Source organism: Chanos chanos, chromosome 4 (genome assembly GCF_902362185.1).
Source record: "Chanos chanos chromosome 4, fChaCha1.1, whole genome shotgun sequence".
NCBI lineage: Eukaryota > Metazoa > Chordata > Actinopteri > Gonorynchiformes > Chanidae > Chanos > Chanos chanos.
Genome location: NC_044498.1, coordinates 52632364 through 52652147, shown reverse-complemented (window position 1 = coordinate 52652147; position 19784 = coordinate 52632364). Strand labels below are relative to the sequence as shown.

Here is a 19784-nt window from a genome sequence, read left to right as displayed (position 1 = left end):
GGTGGTGAAGAGAGGCAGAACTCCGTTGTATGTGGAGAAGGGAGAAATAGATGTGTCACCTGCTCTGTGGTGAGCACTGCACCTTTGTGTGTTCACAGAGTGTTTTCGCTGTAATTACTGCAGGTGGTAAAACCAAGCCCACATCATTAGACCCGGTGTGTCAGTGGACACCTGACCGTTAGACAGCAGGTCAACAAAAGCAGACAGGTTAGTTCAGCTAATGTCATCGCTACTGTGCTGTCGTTAGAGATGTTCCAAAGTAGAGATGGAATAATTCTATAATCAGATTTTCAGTGACGTTGTTCTGTTCAATATGTAAGTACTGGATCTGTTTTTGTAGTGGAACCCTCCTACTGACAAACATATTTATAGATAGAAAATTATATTTACATACTGTTTTGTTCCACATCATGCTAACCTGAGTCGCCGCGGCAGCCTGGGAGCCCAGAGGTCCTGACAGGTTATGGACTCAGACTCTGAGCAGATGCAAAGTAGCAAGTAGCAAAACATTTTAACTTTTAACAAAATATTTTGGTCACGTAACATCAAAGAAATCAGAAAAGTCATGTCATTAATATTTACATTTGTTAAAGATTATGCAAATTTTATTGTATTGTTATTTTAATTTTATTTATTTATTTCAAAAGATGCAGCAGGCCAATGTCACGGTGAATTCATATCATTAATGTTAAATGGTTAATATTTAATATTCATATCATTAATGTCCTCCTGTTAAATGCTTAATATTTGTCTGTAAGGATCATTTCCATATGCACAGACGACTTGGGTCAAATACTCCTATCAAGTGTTTGTGAAAAAAAAAAAAAAAAGATTCTGCTAAACGCCCAATGGCATTCAGACAAAATGATTCAAAGATATCATGTCTATGTATCAGGTCATATGTGTAACAAAGACCAAATCAAATAGTATTTGATGCAGGTCTAATGCAAGGAAACTTTGCCAAACAATACCGCCCTGTCGAAAGCTTTTTATAATACCGCACTGTCGAAAGCTTTTATACTCAAACATAAAGAGTAAAGCATAGTCTAGTCTCACCTGTCAGACGTGGGGTTTTTTGTGCGACAAATCTACCTTCATTCAGTTTTTCAGGACTGTGTTTTCATTGTGGTTCTTTATGTTTTTGCAGTAACCGTATAGGAGACTTAAATCTCTACCACAAAGTCTGGATGTCAGGTTTGAGGTCTGAACTGTAAGGTGCTTTCATTTGGCCAAAACATGGGCACATGCTGCCATGTGTGTGTGTTCTGTATCGTTTGTGATGAGTGTATGAGGTGTCCTCACTGTGTGTGTGTGTGTGTTCTGTATCGTTTATCTGGAGTGTGTGAGGTATCCTCACTGTGTGTGTTCTGTATCATTTATCTGGAGTGTGTGAAGTGTCCTCACTGTGTGTGTGTGTGTGCCTTCTGTATCGTCTGTGATGAGTGTGTGAGGTGTCCTCACTGTGTGTGTGTGTGTGTGTTCTGTATCATTTATCTGGAGTGTGTGAGGTGTCCTCGCTGTGTGTGTGTGTGTGTGTGTTGTGTATCATTTGTGTGGAGCAGGTGGAGATGGAATGATCTCATATGTCCTGCTCTCCTAACCATTCCATTCACCCAAACTCCTGACCACCTTTGTCTTTAATGGAGAGAAAACAGAGGTGCAACGCCTGTTGTGTAGAGAGGACTTAATCTGTGTACTGAGGTGTGTGTGTGTTGTTTTATTTAAACTATACGAGTTACTGTTGGCCTTTGCTTTATCAAACGCCTGTGAGCTAAATGACTGAAGAGGATGGCTCAGTCTAAAGCCTGACGGAGATTTATCCCGGGACAAGACTCCACCTGCCCTCCGACCGTGGATCACAGCTCCATGTCTCTGTTTCTGTTTCCTTACTCTCACATGGCGGCGTGGCTCCAGGCGCCCAGCTGCCTGCTCTTCTCATCTCTCCGTTTAAACGCGGCGAGAGAGCTGGCGGCCGGTACGCCTTTTCCACAGCCTGGCATCGTGGGCACTGCGTGTGCTGCTGTAACGTGGGCATTGCCAGGGCTTTGGGCTCTCTGTTTGGTTTTATTCTCTTTATGAAAGCATGCACTGGACTGGAACATTTCCTTATGGCCAGGGTACACTCATCCTTAAATTATTGATCAGAGCCTCACTGTATGTTAGCATTTCCATTTTTGGACTTTTTTTTTTTCTTTTTGGTGTATTGATTTATTGCTTTTCTTATATTTTGTATGCATAAAGAATTGCACTGTCCTTGTTTCTGCCTCTCCAAAGCTCCAGAGACACAAAGTGCTTTTAAAACTATGTTTTGTTTTCCATTGTTTTGGTTTTTTTTCTCTTTTCACTGGGCGTGTACCATACAGTCATTAAGTGTGTGTGTGTGTGTGTGTGTGTGTGGTGTTCTCTGAAAGATGGAGTTGTTGTTGTTGTTACTGACGTAGAGGATGGTTGTTATACGACGCTGAAACACACCGTCCAACATCTCCTCACGTCGTCTGGGTAACACTGTCCATGTCCATACGTCCAGCGGAGCTGCTGTCCGGTCTGTCTGCTGTGAGCCGTCTTTTCACGGCATTGTGACACTGCCTGTGTAGTCTGTCCCTCTGTTTGTACCGCCCTCACACTACTAATGGGAGCTATGTATGGAGAAAACCCCCTGTAAACTGCTGTATTTTAAAATGTTAGAGGACATATCTGGGAAGATTTTTAAGTAAATAACCCAATGATAAACTCGTGAGTTTAAGTTGTTTTTTTTTGTATTGGACAGTCTGAATGGTGGTCAGTGTCACCATAACGGGAACACTGGTTTCTGAACACTGGTCAGTGTCACCGCTATGGGAACACTGGAGACAGAGCTACAGTAGTGATCTCTGACACACACTGATTGGTTTTAGAGCGAGACACAGAGGAGGCAGGTGTCCCTGAGCGTCCCAGCCTGCCCTGAGGGACGACCTCTCCCCCTGCACAGGAACACTGTTGCGTAACACAAGGCGGAGGCCCAGGGGGCGAGGGCTGGACCTGCTCTTTACACTCTGGAATGCAAGGGGTTAAATATTTCAGAGGACATTTCCTCCTCCTCCTGAGGAAACACAGTCATACCACAAAGTATGTGAGCACTGAGAGTTAAAGCCAGGGGCCCTCCCCCTTCAGCCTGTCCCGAAGAGCACGTCACAGGAGCACTTCCTTAATGAGAGATGATCTTTATTTATTTTTTAATGACGAAAATGATTTCATGTCAGATCAGTGTGAGGAGTGGCTGTGTGGGTCCGGTCTCAGGGCGGCGCTGAACACACACTCCTCCTCTTCATCTTTCTCCGTTCATTGGCAGTAAGGCAGTCGTTATTGTTTTTAAGAACATAACTGCAGTTTGTGTCACATTTCAGTCACAGTGCTTCAAATCCTCTTACATTTCTTTTACCAAAACTCATATTCCAAAAACACCCAGTTACCAGCAGTTTTAACCCTTTTGTTTTAAAAGGGTCAAGTAAAAAATGGAAACATCAGTGCTGTACAAAAAAGAACAAAAGTTTTTTTTTTCCTCTGCATTTAAATCAAAAATATTTAGAACTATTTTTTTTTTTTTTTTTTTTTAAGTATCGGACATTGTTTTTCGTTTTTTTTTTCCCCCCCTCACCCCCCGTGTGAGGCCGGATTGGCCAGCGCGGTGTTAAGGCTCGTTGGTGTTGATTTGTTTCTGCTGCTCGATCCGGCTCATCCGCTGCAGTTCCAGCTGCTTCGCACGCATCCAGGCCTCTCTGGAGAGAGCACTCTGCCCCCAACTCACAGCCAGCAACCTGACGACACACACACACACACAACCTCACTAAACACAGCACAGACGCATCCAGGCCTCTCTGGAGAGAGCACTCTGCCCCCAACTCACAGCCAGCAACCTGACGGCACACACACACACACACAACCTCACTTACACACACGCTAAACACGGCACACACATAAACAACTTCACTTACACACACACCGCACTAAACACAGCACACACACAAACAACCTCACTTACACAGACATGCTAAACACAGCAGACACAAACAACCTCACTTACACAGACACAAACCACACAGAAAAATGTCACACACATGCACTACACAGACAAAAATGTCACACACAGAACCACACACACACACAACACACACACAAACAACGTCTCTCTCACTCACACTATGCATGGTCACAGACAAACTAAGTCACACTATGCATGGTCACAGACAAACTAAGTCACACTCGCACGGTCACAGCATCACAAACACACACCCTGCAGTGTCACATAAACCACTACATTTCAGCAGTGACAGCGAGAGCCGTGTGTGGGTGTGTCTGTGGAACCGACCTTGCCACGACAAGCATTCTGTGTAAGTCCTCAGCAGACATGCTCTGTGGATTATCCTTCCGCATTTCCACAAAGTCATCCTCTACTGCCTAAAGACAGAGAGAAAACACAGTCACCTTCCACTGCCTACAGAGAGAAAACACAGTCACCTTCCACTGCCTACAGAGAGAACACACACCATTATCCCCCACTGCCTACAGAGAGAACACACACCATTATCCCCCACTGCCTACAGAGAGAACACACACCATTATCCCCCACTGCCTACAGAGAGAACACACACCATTATCCTCCACTGCCTACAGAGAGAACACACACCATTATCCCCCACTGCCTACAGAGAGAACACACACCATTATCCCCCACTGCCTACAGAGAGAACACACACCATTATCCTCCACTGCCTACAGAGAGAACACACACACCATTATCCTCCACTGCCTACAGAGAGAACACACAGCATTATCCTCCACTGCCTACAGAGAGAACACACACCATTATCCCCCACTGCCTACAGAGAGAACACACACCATTATCCTCCACTGCCTACAGAGAGAACACACAGCATTATCCTCCACTGCCTACAGAGAGAACACACACACCATTATCCTCCACTGCCTACAGAGAGAACACACAGCATTATCCTCCACTGCCTACAGAGAGAACACACAACATTATCCCCCACTGCCTACACAGAGAACACACACCATTATCCTCCACTGCCTACACAGAGAACACACACCATTATCCTCCACTGCCTACAGAGAGAACACACACCATTATCCTCCACTGCCTACAGAGAAAAAACACACACCATTATCCTCCACTGCCTACAGAGAGAACACACACCATTATCCCCCACTGCCTACAGAGAGAACACACACCATTATCCTCCACTGCCTACAGAGAGAACACACAACATTATCCCCCACTGCCTACAGAGAGAACACACACCATTATCCTCCACTGCCTACAGAGAGAACACACACCATTATCCTCCACTGCCTACAGAGAGAACACACACCATTATCCTCCACTGCCTACACAGAGAACACACACCATTATCCTCCACTGCCTACAGAGAGAACACACACCATTATCCTCCACTGCCTACAGAGAGAAAACACACACCATTATCCTCCACTGCCTACAGAGAGAACACACACCATTATCCCCCACTGCCTACAGAGAGAACACACACCATTATCCTCCACTGCCTACAGAGAGAACACACACCATTATCCCCCACTGCCTACAGAGAGAACACACACCATTATCCTCCACTGCCTACAGAGAGAACACACACCATTATCCTCCACTGCCTACAGAGAGAACACACACACCATTATCCTCCACTGCCTACAGAGAGAACACACACCATTATCCTCCACTGCCTACAGAGAGAACACACACACCATTATCCTCCACTGCCTACAGAGAGAAAACACACCATTATCCCCCACTGCCTACAGAGAGAACACACACCATTATCCCCCACTGCCTACAGAGAGAACACACACCATTATCCTCCACTGCCTACAGAGAGAACACACACCATTATCCTCCACTGCCTACAGAGAGAACACACACCATTATCCTCCACTGCCTACAGAGAGAACACACACCATTATCCTCCACTGCCTACAGAGAGAACACACACCATTATCCCCCACTGCCTACAGAGAGAACACACACCATTATCCTCCACTGCCTACAGAGAGAACACACACCATTATCCTCCACTGCCTACAGAGAGAACACACAGCATTATCCCCCACTGCCTACAGAGAGAACACACAGCATTATCCCCCACTGCCTACAGAGAGAACACACACCATTATCCTCCACTGCCTACAGAGAGAAAACACACACCATTATCCTCCACTGCCTACAGAGAGAACACACACCATTATCCTCCACTGCCTACAGAGAGAACACACAGCATTATCCCCCACTGCCTACAGAGAGAACACACAGCATTATCCCCCACTGCCTACAGAGATAACACACAGCATTATCCTCCACTGCCTACAGAGAGAACACACAGCACTGTGAGACCCCCCCACCCCCCACCCCTCCAGAGACAGCCGTCATTATTACGTAAACAGATGAGTCTTCTGCTGTCTCGTTCTTTGTAAGCAGACGGCTCTGTTAGGCGACTGCAGAGTTTCTCCTATGTGACGTTTTGTTTTAGGAGTGTCTTTTGTAGCAAAAACAAACTGGTCTAAAGCAGGTACACACAGCGTCAAACTGGTCTAAAGCAGGTACACACAGCGTCAAACTGGTCTAAAGCAGGTACACACAGTGTCAAACTGGTCTAAAGCAGGTACAGAAAGTGCCAAACTGGTGTATTCTGTGTGACGGAAGAGCAGGTGAAAGAGACAGGAGCAGCAGTGGGTTCTAATGACTTTGGGTCTAACCACACAATAAGACTTTCCTGACGACTTTGGGTTTAACCACACAATAAGACTTTCCTGACGACTTTGGGTCTAACCACACAATAAGACTTTGACGACTTTGGGTCTAACCACACAATAAGACTTTCCTAACGACTTTGGGTCTAACCACACAATAAGACTTTCCTAACGACTTTGGGTCTAACCACACAATAAGACTTTCCTGACGACTTTGGGTCTAACCACACAATAAGACTTTGACGACTTAGGGTCTAACCACACAATAAGACTTTCCTGACGACTTTGGGTCTAACCACACAATAAGACTTTCCTGACGACTTTGGGTCTAACCACACAATAAGACTTTCCTGACGACTTTGGGTCTAACCACACAATAAGACTTTCCTGACGACTTTGGGTCTAACCACACAATAAGACTTTCCTGACATCAGTGACTGTCAGACAGTAACAATATGAGTGAGAGGTGTTTTGGGTGTGGAAGCAGGGCTGTGACCTTTGACATGTCTTCAGTGATGCTGTAGTCAAGGCAACGGGCCAGGCACAGGTATACACGAAACCTGTTGAGCTGAGAGGGCAGCTGGGTCACCTGGATGGCACTCAGGTACTCCTCCAGGTCAGGTGGGGTCACGGTAGGCTGGAGGTGCACCTGGCAGTCAGACTGAGGACACGCAGGTAGATTTGTTTATTCAGAAGAGTTAAATACACAAATACACACAACCTTACAGTTTTACACAGACACGATATATGATGTCTCCACAGAACAGAATGCTTTATTTAACTCAAGGAAGAATTTGGTCGTACTTTAACATTTAGGGGTCAATTATCAAAAATCGATTTTGGAGACTGTTGAACTGTCGGTATTGTAAACACCCCACCATGAAAAGCTGACTGGGACCAGTGGTTGGTCATGTGACTGTGGTCATGTGACTGTGAGCCCAAACACGCACAGCCCAACCTGCTTTCGGACTAATGGCCCTGTCGCGCAGCTGTCGCCATGGAAACCCCGGATCCAACACACCAGAATAGCACTGTACATTCCTCAGCGAGAGGAGCAGGACCTGGCCACGCCCCACTGCATTCAACCCCATATAACAGGCTGTCTTTACAACTGCCCGATGGAAAAACAAACAAAAACTAAAACAAAAACCCTTCCCTAAGCAAACAGCATCTTAAAGTCTAAATTAAACCACAGAAATCCTGCATACTTAGAACCACAAACACCACATTAAAAAGCCAGGGAACATGACTAATAATGTGTGCTCTTGTGTACGCATTCAGATATGACTGTACATGTATACACACACACACATTTACACGGTGTGTGTGTGTGTGCGTGTGTGTGTGTGTGTGAGTGTGAGTGTGCGTGTGTGTGTGTGTGTGTGAGAGTGTGTGTGAGTGCGTGTGAGTGCGTGTGTGTGTGTGTGTGAGTGCGTGTGTGTGTGTGTGTGAGTGCGTGTGTGTGTGTGTGTGTGTGTGTGTGTGCGCGTGCGTGCGTGTGTGTGTGTGTGTGTGTGTGTGAGTGGGTGTGTGAGTGTGTGTGTGTGTGTGCGTGTGTGCGTGTGTGTGTGTGAGAGAAGGCCAGACGGACGGTCGGCTCCTCTGTTCTCACCGGCAGGAGAGATCGTCCCTCCGATACGATAAGTACGTTAATATTGCAGGGGAATTCCATCTGGTGGTAGTTGAAGTCGTAATCAACCTTCTGCCATGAGATCAGGTTCCCCAGGGCGGTGAGATTCCGCACGCCTACGGCAGGCAGAGAGCAGAGAGAGGCTTCAGACACAAACTCACCACACTGTCAGGGCCACACTCACGACTGGTTACACTGGGCTGAGAGAAACAGACAGCTCTGTGGACCCGTCAGGCAGGTTCACACCCTGGTTACTGGGTAAAAGATATCTGGCCAGTTTGTGTCACTGGTGCACACTGGAGGTTTACTCATCAAACCAATTAGTGATAAATAATTAGCATTAAACATCAGTGCCGATGTTTAATCTAAACAGACCTTAAACCTGAATGTCATATTATAATTACCGTTAATATGAAATTTACCTTTATCATGTTTTGAGCTAGAAAGTTCTTGTGTTTTTTTAGGCAAAACCTAAAACATGCACAGGTTCTTTTCACTCTTAATGGATTTTTTTCCTTCATTAAAGACACTTTCCTGTCCCACACACATGCCTATTAAAGTATGTACTGGACACAGACCACAGTATTCATCTGCCCTGACTGCTCAGTCTAACTCAACAAACCCTCATAAAACCACCACAATAAGTGTGTGTGGTGACACCTGTCACGTTAGTTTAACCTGAAATCTGCACAAAGCACTCCAGACTTTTCCTCTGAGGAACAGCTCAGCGGTTTGTCTTTCATTTTCAGCCACAGTCAGGAGGAACAGTCTATGAGCTGAGATCTCCCAGAGTTCCAACATATCGCCTGCAGAAACTTCTGGGCTCTGCTGTTCAGTTCTCTCACCTGTAGCGTCCAGCTGTCCCTGTTCCAGCCGCGTCTCATCCAGGAAGAGGGAGGTGTTTTTGACCAGCTGTAGGGCCCCGCTGACCAGTCGATTGGCCACGTAATCCTTACGAGGAACCAGACGCAGCGTGTTCATCTCATGGAGGCTCATACTCAGCCTGTAGGACTGCAGAGAAATACCACATACAGAACCAATCACAACTACACACACACACACACACACACATCATCTCCCTACACACACACACACACACATCATCTCCCTACACACACACACACACATCATCTCCCTACACACACACACACATCATCTCCCTACACACACACACACATCATCTCCCTACACACACACACACATCATCTCCCTACACACACACACATCATCTCCCTACACACACACACTCTCACTTAAATCACAGAACACTGACAATTCACACAAACTGCAATACAAGGAGCAAGACTGAGAAAACGATGATTTCTGAAGTTCCTAAAGACTGAGAAAACGATGATTTCTGAAGTTCCTAAAGACTGAGAAAACATGAAAGGAAGGACGACCTTAAAAGACCACTGATAAAATGACCTTGAGACCTCTCTCTGGCCTTAAGCTGAGCGGTGCAAGGCTGTGACACAGACCACTGTGATACACTCTTTGTTTGGCTGTAATCTGATTAAAGCCAGAACAGTGAAGATCAAACACACTGTACTCTGACAGCACCGGATGCATGTGTGTGTTTGTGTGTTTTATGACACTTAAAAAAAACAAACAAAACAAAACAAAAAAAACACACGCAAACAAACACACGCACACACGCAGAGCTAGAGCACTCACAGTGGGGACGAGCTGCTGGATGACCTGGTAGAGTCTCTCTGTGTACGGAGAGCCGTGAGGACAGCCACTCAGGTTGAGCGTGAATTTGCCCAGAGGCAGGACGTCGCGTCTGGCATACCTGCAAACAAGAGTCCAGAGGGTCAGCTCCAGGTTCACCAAGCACCGGACAGGCCCAGGGGGGAAAACATGCTAACACACGCGTGCATACACACGCATACACTCACACACTTACACACTGGAGATGAAGTGAAGGATCAGGCTTGTTCTCACACACACACATACACACTGGAGGTAAAGTAGAGGATAAGACTTGTTCACACACACACACACACACACACACACACACACACTGGAGGTGAAGTAGAGGATAAGACTAGTTCACACACACACACGCACACACACACGCGCGCACACACACGCGCGCACACACACGCGCGCACACACGCGCACACACACGCGCACACACACACAGGAGGTGAAGAAGAGGATAAGACTAGTTCACACACACACGCGCGCACACACACACACACACACTTACACACTGGAGGTGAAGTAGAGGATAAGACTTGTCCTCACACACACACACGCGCACACACACACACACACACACACAGACTTACACACTGGAGATGAGGTGAAGGATCAGGCTTGTTCTCACACACACACACACACACACACACACACTTACACATTGGAGGTGAAGTAGAGGATAAGACTTGTTCACACACACACGCGCGCACACACACACACACTGGAGGTGAGGTGAAGGATCAGGCTTGTTCTCACACACACACACACACACTCACACACACTGGAGGTGAAGTAGAGGATAAGACTTGTTCACACACACGCGCATGCGCACGCACACACACACACACACACACACACACACTGGAGATGAAGTAGAGGATAAGACTTGTTCACACACACACAAACACACTTACACACTGGAGGTGAGGTGAAGGATCAGGTACTCTGCTGCCAGGTTATCTCCCAGCAGGACGTGGGTGAGGTAGGACAGTAGCTCTGCTCTGACCGACGCCAGCTCACTTCGAAAGCTGTTCAAGACTGCCCACGGCACCAAACACAGACATCAGTCATCATCACGGCCTTACAAACACATCAGTCCCACGTCTCCACGCTGACTGATACACACCCACCACAAATACGGCACCCTTCATCTGCCTCCACTGACTACTCCATCAGTCCCCGTAAAAATGAGTGACTTTAGATGGGAGAACAGTTGAGCAAATTAAATTCATTTAAACTGAATTCATTCAAAAGAGAGTGATTCCACTTTCCAAGCACCTTACATTACTTTATCACAACCCTGTGTCAGAACTGCAGTGGGCGATCCATTCTGTCAGCTCATTTACTCTGGTGCACTGCTTACATTAATGCATACATCATAAATGACTTACAGGTGCCTTTGACTTCCTCGACAGCAGAGGGCAGTAGCGAGTTATTGTGCTGCAGTGACTGGCCGTAGAGCATGTGTAGACGGGGTACAAGCGATGCTGGGGGGCTGTGGGCTCTCTGTTCCTCTACGGTCTCCATGCTCTCTGTGGGGTCCAGCAGTGACGACGCCTCCCTGTGGACAGGCATCAGAGTTACACCCCTTTACATAAGTCCGCCTGCTACAGCCCAGCACAGACAGGAGGCGCGCACAGGCAGATGTGAGGAGATACATTAGGAGAGACATGAAAGGGAAAAAAGAAGAGCGTCTTACTTGTCGTCAGCTATCAAGCTCAGCGCTGGATCCACGGAGAGAACGCCGAACACCTCCAGCATGTCGTTGACTTTAAACTTTTCCCACTCCTCATACACCTGCCACGTTTTAAAAGACACGGCCGTGTTTCAAACAGGGCTTCAGGGGGGAGAGGAGGTGGGGGAGGATACGGTCAGGAGTCTTACCTTGACCAGACAGGCGGGGCCTCGCTCTCCAGGCAGAGGGAAGTTGAGGTCGATGTGGGAGGAGCTGCAGTCTGACTGAGAAACGTTCTGACTGGGCGCTTCTGTCTCCAGGCGTTTCGACTCACCGTTGCCATGGCAATCTGTCAGACCCTGTGGTCCTGTTTGGGGGGAGATGGTACAGAATAGACCAGAGCAGCAGGAGACAGGAGACGTTAACTGTGAGGTTTTGGGGCTGTTTGACCAGTGATGTCACTCTTAGATGTGTCTCATTCTACAGACACATTCTATACAGTGAGAGCCAAACCAAACATTTAAATCAAACGCAGTTTTCCTAAATCCACATGACTGACGAGGCTGACCACGGGATTGCTTGTTTTCATACTCTCTGCATTACGATGGGAAAGATGTTTCGACTGCCAATTCACCAAACCGTTCCTCCCGAGTGTCAGTCTACAGAGACAAGTGATGCCGTCTGAGACAGGAGAGCGAGTCCTTCTCATACTGAATAAAGTCCACATGGACAGGGCTCCATTTTCACTGGTTTGTTTTGGTTTAAAACTGAGGTTCAGATGTATGTTAAGCTTCAGTGACGTTAACGGCGTGTGTTAGTTCTCACCTGAACGCGGCTGGCTGTGTGACTGTGTGTCCATGTCTTCGTCCTCATCGTAGCTGCGTTTGTGTCGGTTTGGGGTGTAGGACGTGGACGCCACCACACGGGCCTGGCTGGAGCACGCGTAACCGTGTTTACTGATTAAAGAATGAATCTGTCGCTAGAGGAATGTATTGACTCAAGGTTTATGTGCTGTGTTTACTGACTAAAGAATGAATCTGTGAAAAGAGGAACACGTTTTTGGGTGGAGCGGTTTGTTTGCGATGCTTTGGGGTGAAGGATATCTCTTTAACCCACAGGGCCTCTCCCGGAATAGGGACACAGTAGAAGGTCTGTCTCTCTGCGGTTACTGTGTTTCTCGAGTTAAAATCCACCTGTTACGATAAACCAAAAATTAAACATGTGGTCAAAAAGGCTGGAATTTGACTCACGACACTCCAGTCAAACAAAATATTCCCTCGAATCCAGTCATTCAGTTCACTCACCCCACACTCCACCAAATCCTTATATTTCCCACACCTCAGCACCTGGGGGATGAAATGGTCAGACAGTCAGACATGAGGGAGGAGGACAAGGCAATTCAGAGTCAGACAGCAGCAGGTCCACACAGTCAGATCCATACGGTCAGATTCACACGGTCAGATCCACACAGTCAGGTCCACACAGTCAGGTCCACACAGTCAGGTCCACACAGTCAGGTCCACACAGTCAGGTCCACACAGTCAGTGGAAACCAAAGTGTTAGTATGCACATCCAAAAACGACACATTAGTCAAGGTGTTTCACAAAACCGTCTGGGCGGAGCCAGCAGAGAATGACCAAAACTGTACAGAACCGGACTAAAGGGCAGGTCACTCACTTTTGCCTTAGTTGTGGGATCGATGGTTTCATACGCGCCCATGTAAAACTCCGGGTCAAACATGTCCTGGATCATGCAGCGGAACCGGACCAGGCTGTTGGGCTTTAGGTAGTGCAGCGGCACATCATTTAGAGACGGCACCTAAACACAGAGACGAGCAGATAATCTGATGATAATCCAACACTCGGATTAACTTTTTTAAAATTTTCTGTCTCATTCACGGTCCTGCAGTGTGTCACCCACATACAGAACACACACAGACAGACACACAGACAGACACACAGACAGACAGAGACAGACACAGACACACACACACATTCTGTATGCTTCAGTGGAAAGCTCAGGGCCTCCATAAGAGGCTTCCTTCAGTTTTTGTACACGTATCCTTTGGTTTTGTAGAGATAACATCTGCCATAACTTTTAAATAAATCAGACAGATCAGAGGTGGGAAAGCCCAGTTTAATGACGCTTGTGCTGATTTTCCCAAACACACAAAACCAAGTCAGTCAATCTTTTCTCTTACTCACCACAAATCACAAATGGCAGGAACTCCAGAAAGTTCTCAGGGCTATAAGACAGGAACCATTTTACACAGCCTCTCTCTCCACACAGTCACTGGACAAAAGTACCAGGGCCAACAGCGGTTCTTACCAAGAGGAATCATGAGTTTATTTCTGACTGTCTGTTGTGCATTAATCTACAGACGCATGTTTGAACAGCGCTCCTGCTCCCTGGCTGTCTGAGGATGAGTGTAACCCATAGAGAGGTCTGACTCCTCCAGGCTCATCACTACCACTGCAGCCTGCTGACCAAAACTACAGCTCCACCCCCAGGTGTCCACAGAACACCATCTCCACGGGCATCAGCCTTAAGTTTCATTATTCATAAGATTCATAACTCAGAGACTTTAAAACACAGCATGGCAGATTTCCTTCACCCATACGCTCACTGTCCACTTTACTGGTAAGGCCGTGGTAGTGGGTGTGGTAGTGGTATGGGTGTGGTACTGGTAGGAGTGTGGTGCTGGTATATGGGTGGGGCCATGGTATGGGTGTGGTAGTGGGTATGGTACTGGTGTGGGTGTGGTACTGGTGTGGGTGTATCAGACACAGAGGCATTGCTGTAAATACTGCTCACACACGTCAGTGCCGCTGTTCAGTTCAGAGTTTTCCATCACTCAGCAATACCCAGTAACCCTGTGGACAGAGCCTGCCCACTGACGGAGGACTAAACAGTGACTCACACATTAGCGAGAGATGGGACACAGTCTCCAACTGTACACCAACACAATGTAGCTACACGGCAGGTGTTCCTAATAAAATAGCCAGTGAGCGTATGGATATATTACTATTGTAAGTGGGGTTGGAGGAGGTCTAATAAGGACTTCCCCTGGGTTTAATATGATTCAGTCTCTTCTAACAAGGAAAGGCAAGAATGACAGGGCTCCTCTGAGGAACATGTTGAGGACTGATTATATGCAGATAATAAAAAAAAAGTCTCCTTTGCCAAACCTTTTAAAAACCTTTTAGATATAATCACAATTATAATGTCAACAATCAGTCCTCCACACGGAATGTCCCGGTACCAAAACAGCACATTACTCATACAGTGTTCACCCGGCTTTTCGTTTCCATGGCCGGAAAAGTTCAATTACAGCCAAAATTTAAATGAGACAAGTATTTTGAAAATACCACGTTCAAGAAAGTTATCAAATCTGTCGCTCATTTCAGAGTCGGAATCATAAGTTTGTTCCTCTACAACATAAACATGTTTACCCAGCTCTGCGCTTCTTTGTCTTTCAGTTTCTCTTTAAAATATTCCACCACTTTCGTCTCCCACTCCGGAGCAGAGTTGCCTTGAGCTGAAAAACAGAGAGAGGCGAAAATAAAAGATGAGTCCGGAATAAAACGCTCTGGGTCCGTTTGAGATATTATATCTCGCCTGTTAGTTACGAGGTGAAAAAAAGTGTGAACCGAATGATTTAAGATTGTGCTCAAGTTACTAAGGTCAGCGAAATAATCACGTTAGCGACTTGTTTACGGCTCTGGTGATGAGATCAAAGTTAACATAATGCTATACCTTGCCGAGGAAATAAGAAATGTCCTAAAATAACAAGGCGCAGAAATAAAGGTATAGTCACTAATCAGTACTCCGACCAAGTTTGACTAATCCAACTCCATGCGCACTGACCTCATCTCTAGGCAGGCTCAAAACCTAGCTAGTTAACACACTGAAAACTAAAATAATAGAACTGAGGGTTAATGGTTGAAATAGTAACGTTCAACAATTCAACGATATAACTCTGTATTTAAAAACGTAAATACAGCATGTAGGCTGACCGCTGCTGATGACCATAAATTTGAAAACGGAGAGTTAACCCAGTAAACTAGCATTAGCTAACTTGGAGAAGTTTAGTTCACTCGGGACCAAAACAGAGCTGGCATGCAGGTCCCTCAGTCGGCTTAGTGTGTCTTACCGAACAATCCATCGACGACGCCCAGTGGGTTATTTATCCAATCATGAACAGAAGGCATTGCTTAGCTTCTTGAAAACAAAAATATTGTTCTTCGGCAAAGACGGTGCACGTTTAAAACCCAGCACACGTTCCGTACCCCTGCAGTGTTCACCGTGGCGGGAAAATTGCGTCATCAGACACTAACCTGTGAACTCGGGCGCTAACGCTACGTCACATATAGACAGGCAACTGAGGGCTCCTTCATTGAGAGAAGTTATCTTGATTTTGGTCTACGATAGCTCCCTCATCACATTTAAATGTTAGTAACAATGCAGATAAGTTAAAATAACTGGTTGAATTACTGGTTGGTTACGTTAACATCGCATAACATATGAAAATAAATCCCCCTTTTGACCAGCTCTATCAGCAGTTTTCAATGAACATTCGCTTTTAGTGATGCCTCCATCTCCAAGCAACAGGTTAATTGGTGGCATGCTGCTAGACCGTGCTTTTACAAACATGTGACTGTGATTCAAATAGAATAATGACGGTCATTTTGTTATTATGTAATTACGTATTGGGAATTATGTTATTCTGGTGTTTAGCTATAACGTGAACTATTGTTCAATGTTTCTGTCATTCAGTTTTGTATCTCTCCTCTAAACGGGGATGGTTAGATCTTATGATATTTTATCTTTGTTTTATTATCTTCTTTCTCAATCAACGAATGTCTTGATCTTTCTTGTTTCTTAAACCCACTTGATCTTTCAAGAGGTTCCAGTATATGATGAGTACTGAGGAATCAAGTCTCAACATCCAAAAATATCGAGGATTGGCAATGCACCGCCTCACCGCAGGACGGCGGTGTGTTCATCGAGTGAACCAGACAAAGCAATCCATTACTCTGGCCTGATCAAAATCATCAACGTCACCGGGCCTGAGTGGACTGTGATCCTATTTTTCACAGATCTGTAAGCCATGTTGATTTGTGTAGTATTGCTTTATGTCAAAGTACAGACTATCATTCAGTCATATAATTTTGATACCGTAGAAACTGAACGCAGTTTAGAAGTATTTTGTTGACGAACGAGGAAGAACCCTCTGAAATCCGGGTTGTGTAGTACTGTGCCTATTCCGGCTGGAGGGCAAGTCAAGCTACGTGTAATTTTTGACTGAAAATGGCTGATAGAAAAGGCACTAACGTTCCTAACTCTAGCTCAAACCTACTGTTCTCCGCTGCCCCTGAGTTTAACTTCAGTTTACCCTTTATACCTGTCACTCAGTCTACTGGTCCGGCTGTCTTATCAGGAGGTAAGTTTTTAAATTAAGACAGGTGAAAATAGCTTAGCAAGTTGATTGCGGTCAGCTTGGTACCCAAGAGAGTGGCTAACTAGTTCGGCGTTTATTAAAATATTTTTGTTTTTTTTAGTCGAAAGTGGAATGTCCTGTACAACTTAATACACCGAAGCTGAAAGTCTGTCCGTACGTCATCGATCTAACGGAGCCCGCAAAGCTAACATGTAGCATACATAATAAGCTGTTTGTTATCCACTAGCTAGGCTGTCCCGTAGCTTACAGTTATGTTTTTCTAGTTTTTAACAGCCCGTCCAAGTTGCTGACGAGGCTGTTCAGCAAGCTAGCGGCAAGTTCCTGTCACTTGACTTCCAATTTACATCCTTGGGTAGAGGACAGAAAAAATGGTGTCTAATTTTGTGTCCTCACGCGAACTCAAGCTCCTTTCTTGAATTCCTCCGAGTTTCCTGGAAAAATCACAGTGTCAGCAGAAACTTTATTTAAAAAAATCTTTTAGGTCAAGATTGAGTATAGCTGTTTTAATCAAGCATGGCTATCATTGGTTAGACCGTCGTTTTTAATTCTTGATTTTCGCATGTTGTAAAGACGATGCCTCTGAGGTCGGAGAAGAGGACAGTTTCGTCGGCCAGACCAGTGCTTCTGCTGCACCACAGCCTTCCACCTTCAGTTACTTCTCCAGCCCGTCAAACAGCAGTGACCCGTTTGCTTCTATAGGACACCAGCCATGTCCGCCCCCACCACACACAGCTGTCCCCTCTGCCTCGGGCACACTGCCAATGTCCAGCGCTGCCAGTCTGCCACCCGTGTCCCAGTCGGCCCAGATCAGCGCATCTCCGCAGTTTGGCAGCACCGTTTACCAGGATCCCGTGGGGAGGTTTACTCCTCCCCCAAGTTCAGCGACCCCTCCACCCCCCCAGGTGTCCCAGCAGGCGTTTAATCCTTACCGACACACGGCGGCGAGTAGCAAAGTCAGCCCTTACCTTATGGCTCCAGAACTCCAGCAGCAGGCTCCTGCCCAGTCGCCCCAGCATCTCACCCAGTACTCCCAGGGCCCTCCTGCCTCGACATTCCAACCAGCACCACCTACATTCACTAAGGTGGGTCAGTCTCCGTCACTCTTACCCCCAGATCAACAATGGTGCACAGCCTGTCATATTTAAAAGTGACTGACAACATGTCACTATTCCACATCTTTTCACTCACACGGACTCTTCCTTTTACCCTGGAGTCACGTGTAGCCTGGAATGCGTGAGAACCTGTGATTTGATTTGTTTTAACTGTGCAGATAGTGTGTGTCTTTGCATTGCATGAGAAACATGTTTGTTGGACATGGCATTTGGAAGTGCAGGTGTGAGCTGAAGTCCTGCTGTGTGTGTCTCTCTCTGCCCACAGCCTCCACCTACACAAGCTGCAACACCTCCTGCCACTCCTGCTCTGGCCGGGCCCCTAATGCCGGCCAACGCCGCGACGCCCTTCACCTATAACGTTTACGAGCCGGTTCAGCCTCACTGGTTCTACTGCAAACAGGTGGAGTCCAAGAAAGTCTGGCTGCCCTTCAGTGTGCTGGACTCCATTCAACTGGAGGAGACTTTTAACTCAAGTAAGAGCATGTTGTAACGCTCCAGTCACTCACACAATCAGCTGTCTTCTATCTGGTCTGGGGCTCTGCTCTTCTTGCTTATTTAATTGTGTGTGTTTTTTTGTTTTTTTTTATAGCCAAGCAATATCTGCAGACGCATGTCTGTTTCTGTTCCCTCAGACTCTGCGTTCTAAACTGTATGAGTGGAACTTTGTGAATTTGCTGGCGTGTTTCATTGTTATAGAATGCTGCGTTGACGCTACTGCGTTGATGTTGTTTTCGTGTTGTGTGTCGACTCAGAGAAAACGTCTTCCAACAGAGGCCTGACATAGAGACCTGAAATGCCGCATCGCACGGACAGCCTGTTGATCTGTAAAGTTATGAAATGCTCATGTACGTTTTCCTTTTTGAAATAAACGGTCTGGTTCTGCAGTCCAGCCCGACCCGGAGAGCGTGGTGGTGAGCACAGACGGGGGCCGCTACGACGTGCAGCTGTACGACCGACAGCGGACGGCTGTGTACTGGGAGGAGGAGCCAACGGAGGTGCGCCGCTGCACCTGGTTCTACAAAGGAGACGCTGACAGTCGCTTTATTCCCTACTCAGAGGAGTTTAGTGACAAACTGGAGGTAAACACCCCCCGGGAACAAGTATCTCCTCATTCTTTTGTTTTGTTTGATAAATGAGGATTTAAATAGCAGTGAAATGTGACGTTTAAGAAGTCACTGGCAGGTTGATTTTGGGACAGAGTTGATTGGTGGGTTTGGATGATCAGTATCAATGGTTTGGCCTTTTCTGATTCTCTGTGTGGGAATGTGATGCTGATGCTGTGTAAAGACTGAGTGAAATGACTGAGTTTCACTGAGGTGATGAACTGAATGGGTCCTCCTCTCTGTAGGCGGAGTATAAGAAAGCTGTGTCGACCAATCAGTGGCATCGCAGGCTGGAATTTCCATCTGGGGAAACAATCGTCATGCACAACCCAAAGGTACC

At 46.4% G+C, this 19784-nt stretch overlaps 2 protein-coding genes across 2 annotated transcripts in view; one reads left to right on the top strand and one right to left on the bottom strand.

The window, feature by feature from the left end:
- Positions 1-2832: 2832 nt before the first annotated feature.
- mcmbp (minichromosome maintenance complex binding protein) lies at positions 2833-16049 on the bottom strand. Its single transcript, XM_030772442.1, has 17 exons — positions 15922-16049; positions 15221-15306; positions 13446-13586; positions 13073-13114; positions 12872-12961; positions 12594-12717; positions 11978-12135; positions 11793-11890; positions 11485-11654; positions 11008-11131; positions 10064-10181; positions 9235-9400; positions 8372-8505; positions 7256-7420; positions 4346-4434; positions 3841-3893; positions 2833-3032 (listed from the first exon to the last, which is right to left on the bottom strand). Exons 1-17 carry the CDS (start codon positions 15977-15979, stop codon positions 2833-2835), a joined length of 2016 nt encoding a protein of 671 aa, XP_030628302.1. The 5' UTR covers positions 15980-16049.
- Positions 16050-17039: 990 nt separating this feature from the next.
- The window catches only part of sec23ip (SEC23 interacting protein), an 11694-nt gene continuing 8949 nt past the window's right edge, over positions 17040-19784 (top strand). The window contains exons 1-5 of the mRNA XM_030771410.1: positions 17040-17211; positions 17800-18311; positions 18607-18814; positions 19227-19420; positions 19690-19779. Coding sequence (XP_030627270.1) covers positions 17079-17211; positions 17800-18311; positions 18607-18814; positions 19227-19420; positions 19690-19779 — 1137 coding nt within the window. The 5' untranslated portion in view covers positions 17040-17078. The remainder of the gene's footprint in view (positions 17212-17799; positions 18312-18606; positions 18815-19226; positions 19421-19689; positions 19780-19784) is intronic.

Bases quoted from the DNA above. Each gene is read 5' to 3' on its own strand.
- mcmbp (XM_030772442.1), bottom strand. From the start codon at position 15,979: ATGCCTTCTGTTCATGATTGGATAAATAACCCACTGGGCGTCGTCGAT. The intron at 10,182-11,007 runs GTAAGTGTGTTT...TCTTGTTTGCAG, and splicing joins CTTCACCTCACCTCCAGTGT to GTATGCCAGACGCGACGTCC. The intron at 4,435-7,255 runs GTCACAGCCCTG...CTCTGTCTTTAG, and splicing joins TCACTGAAGACATGTCAAAG to GCAGTAGAGGATGACTTTGT.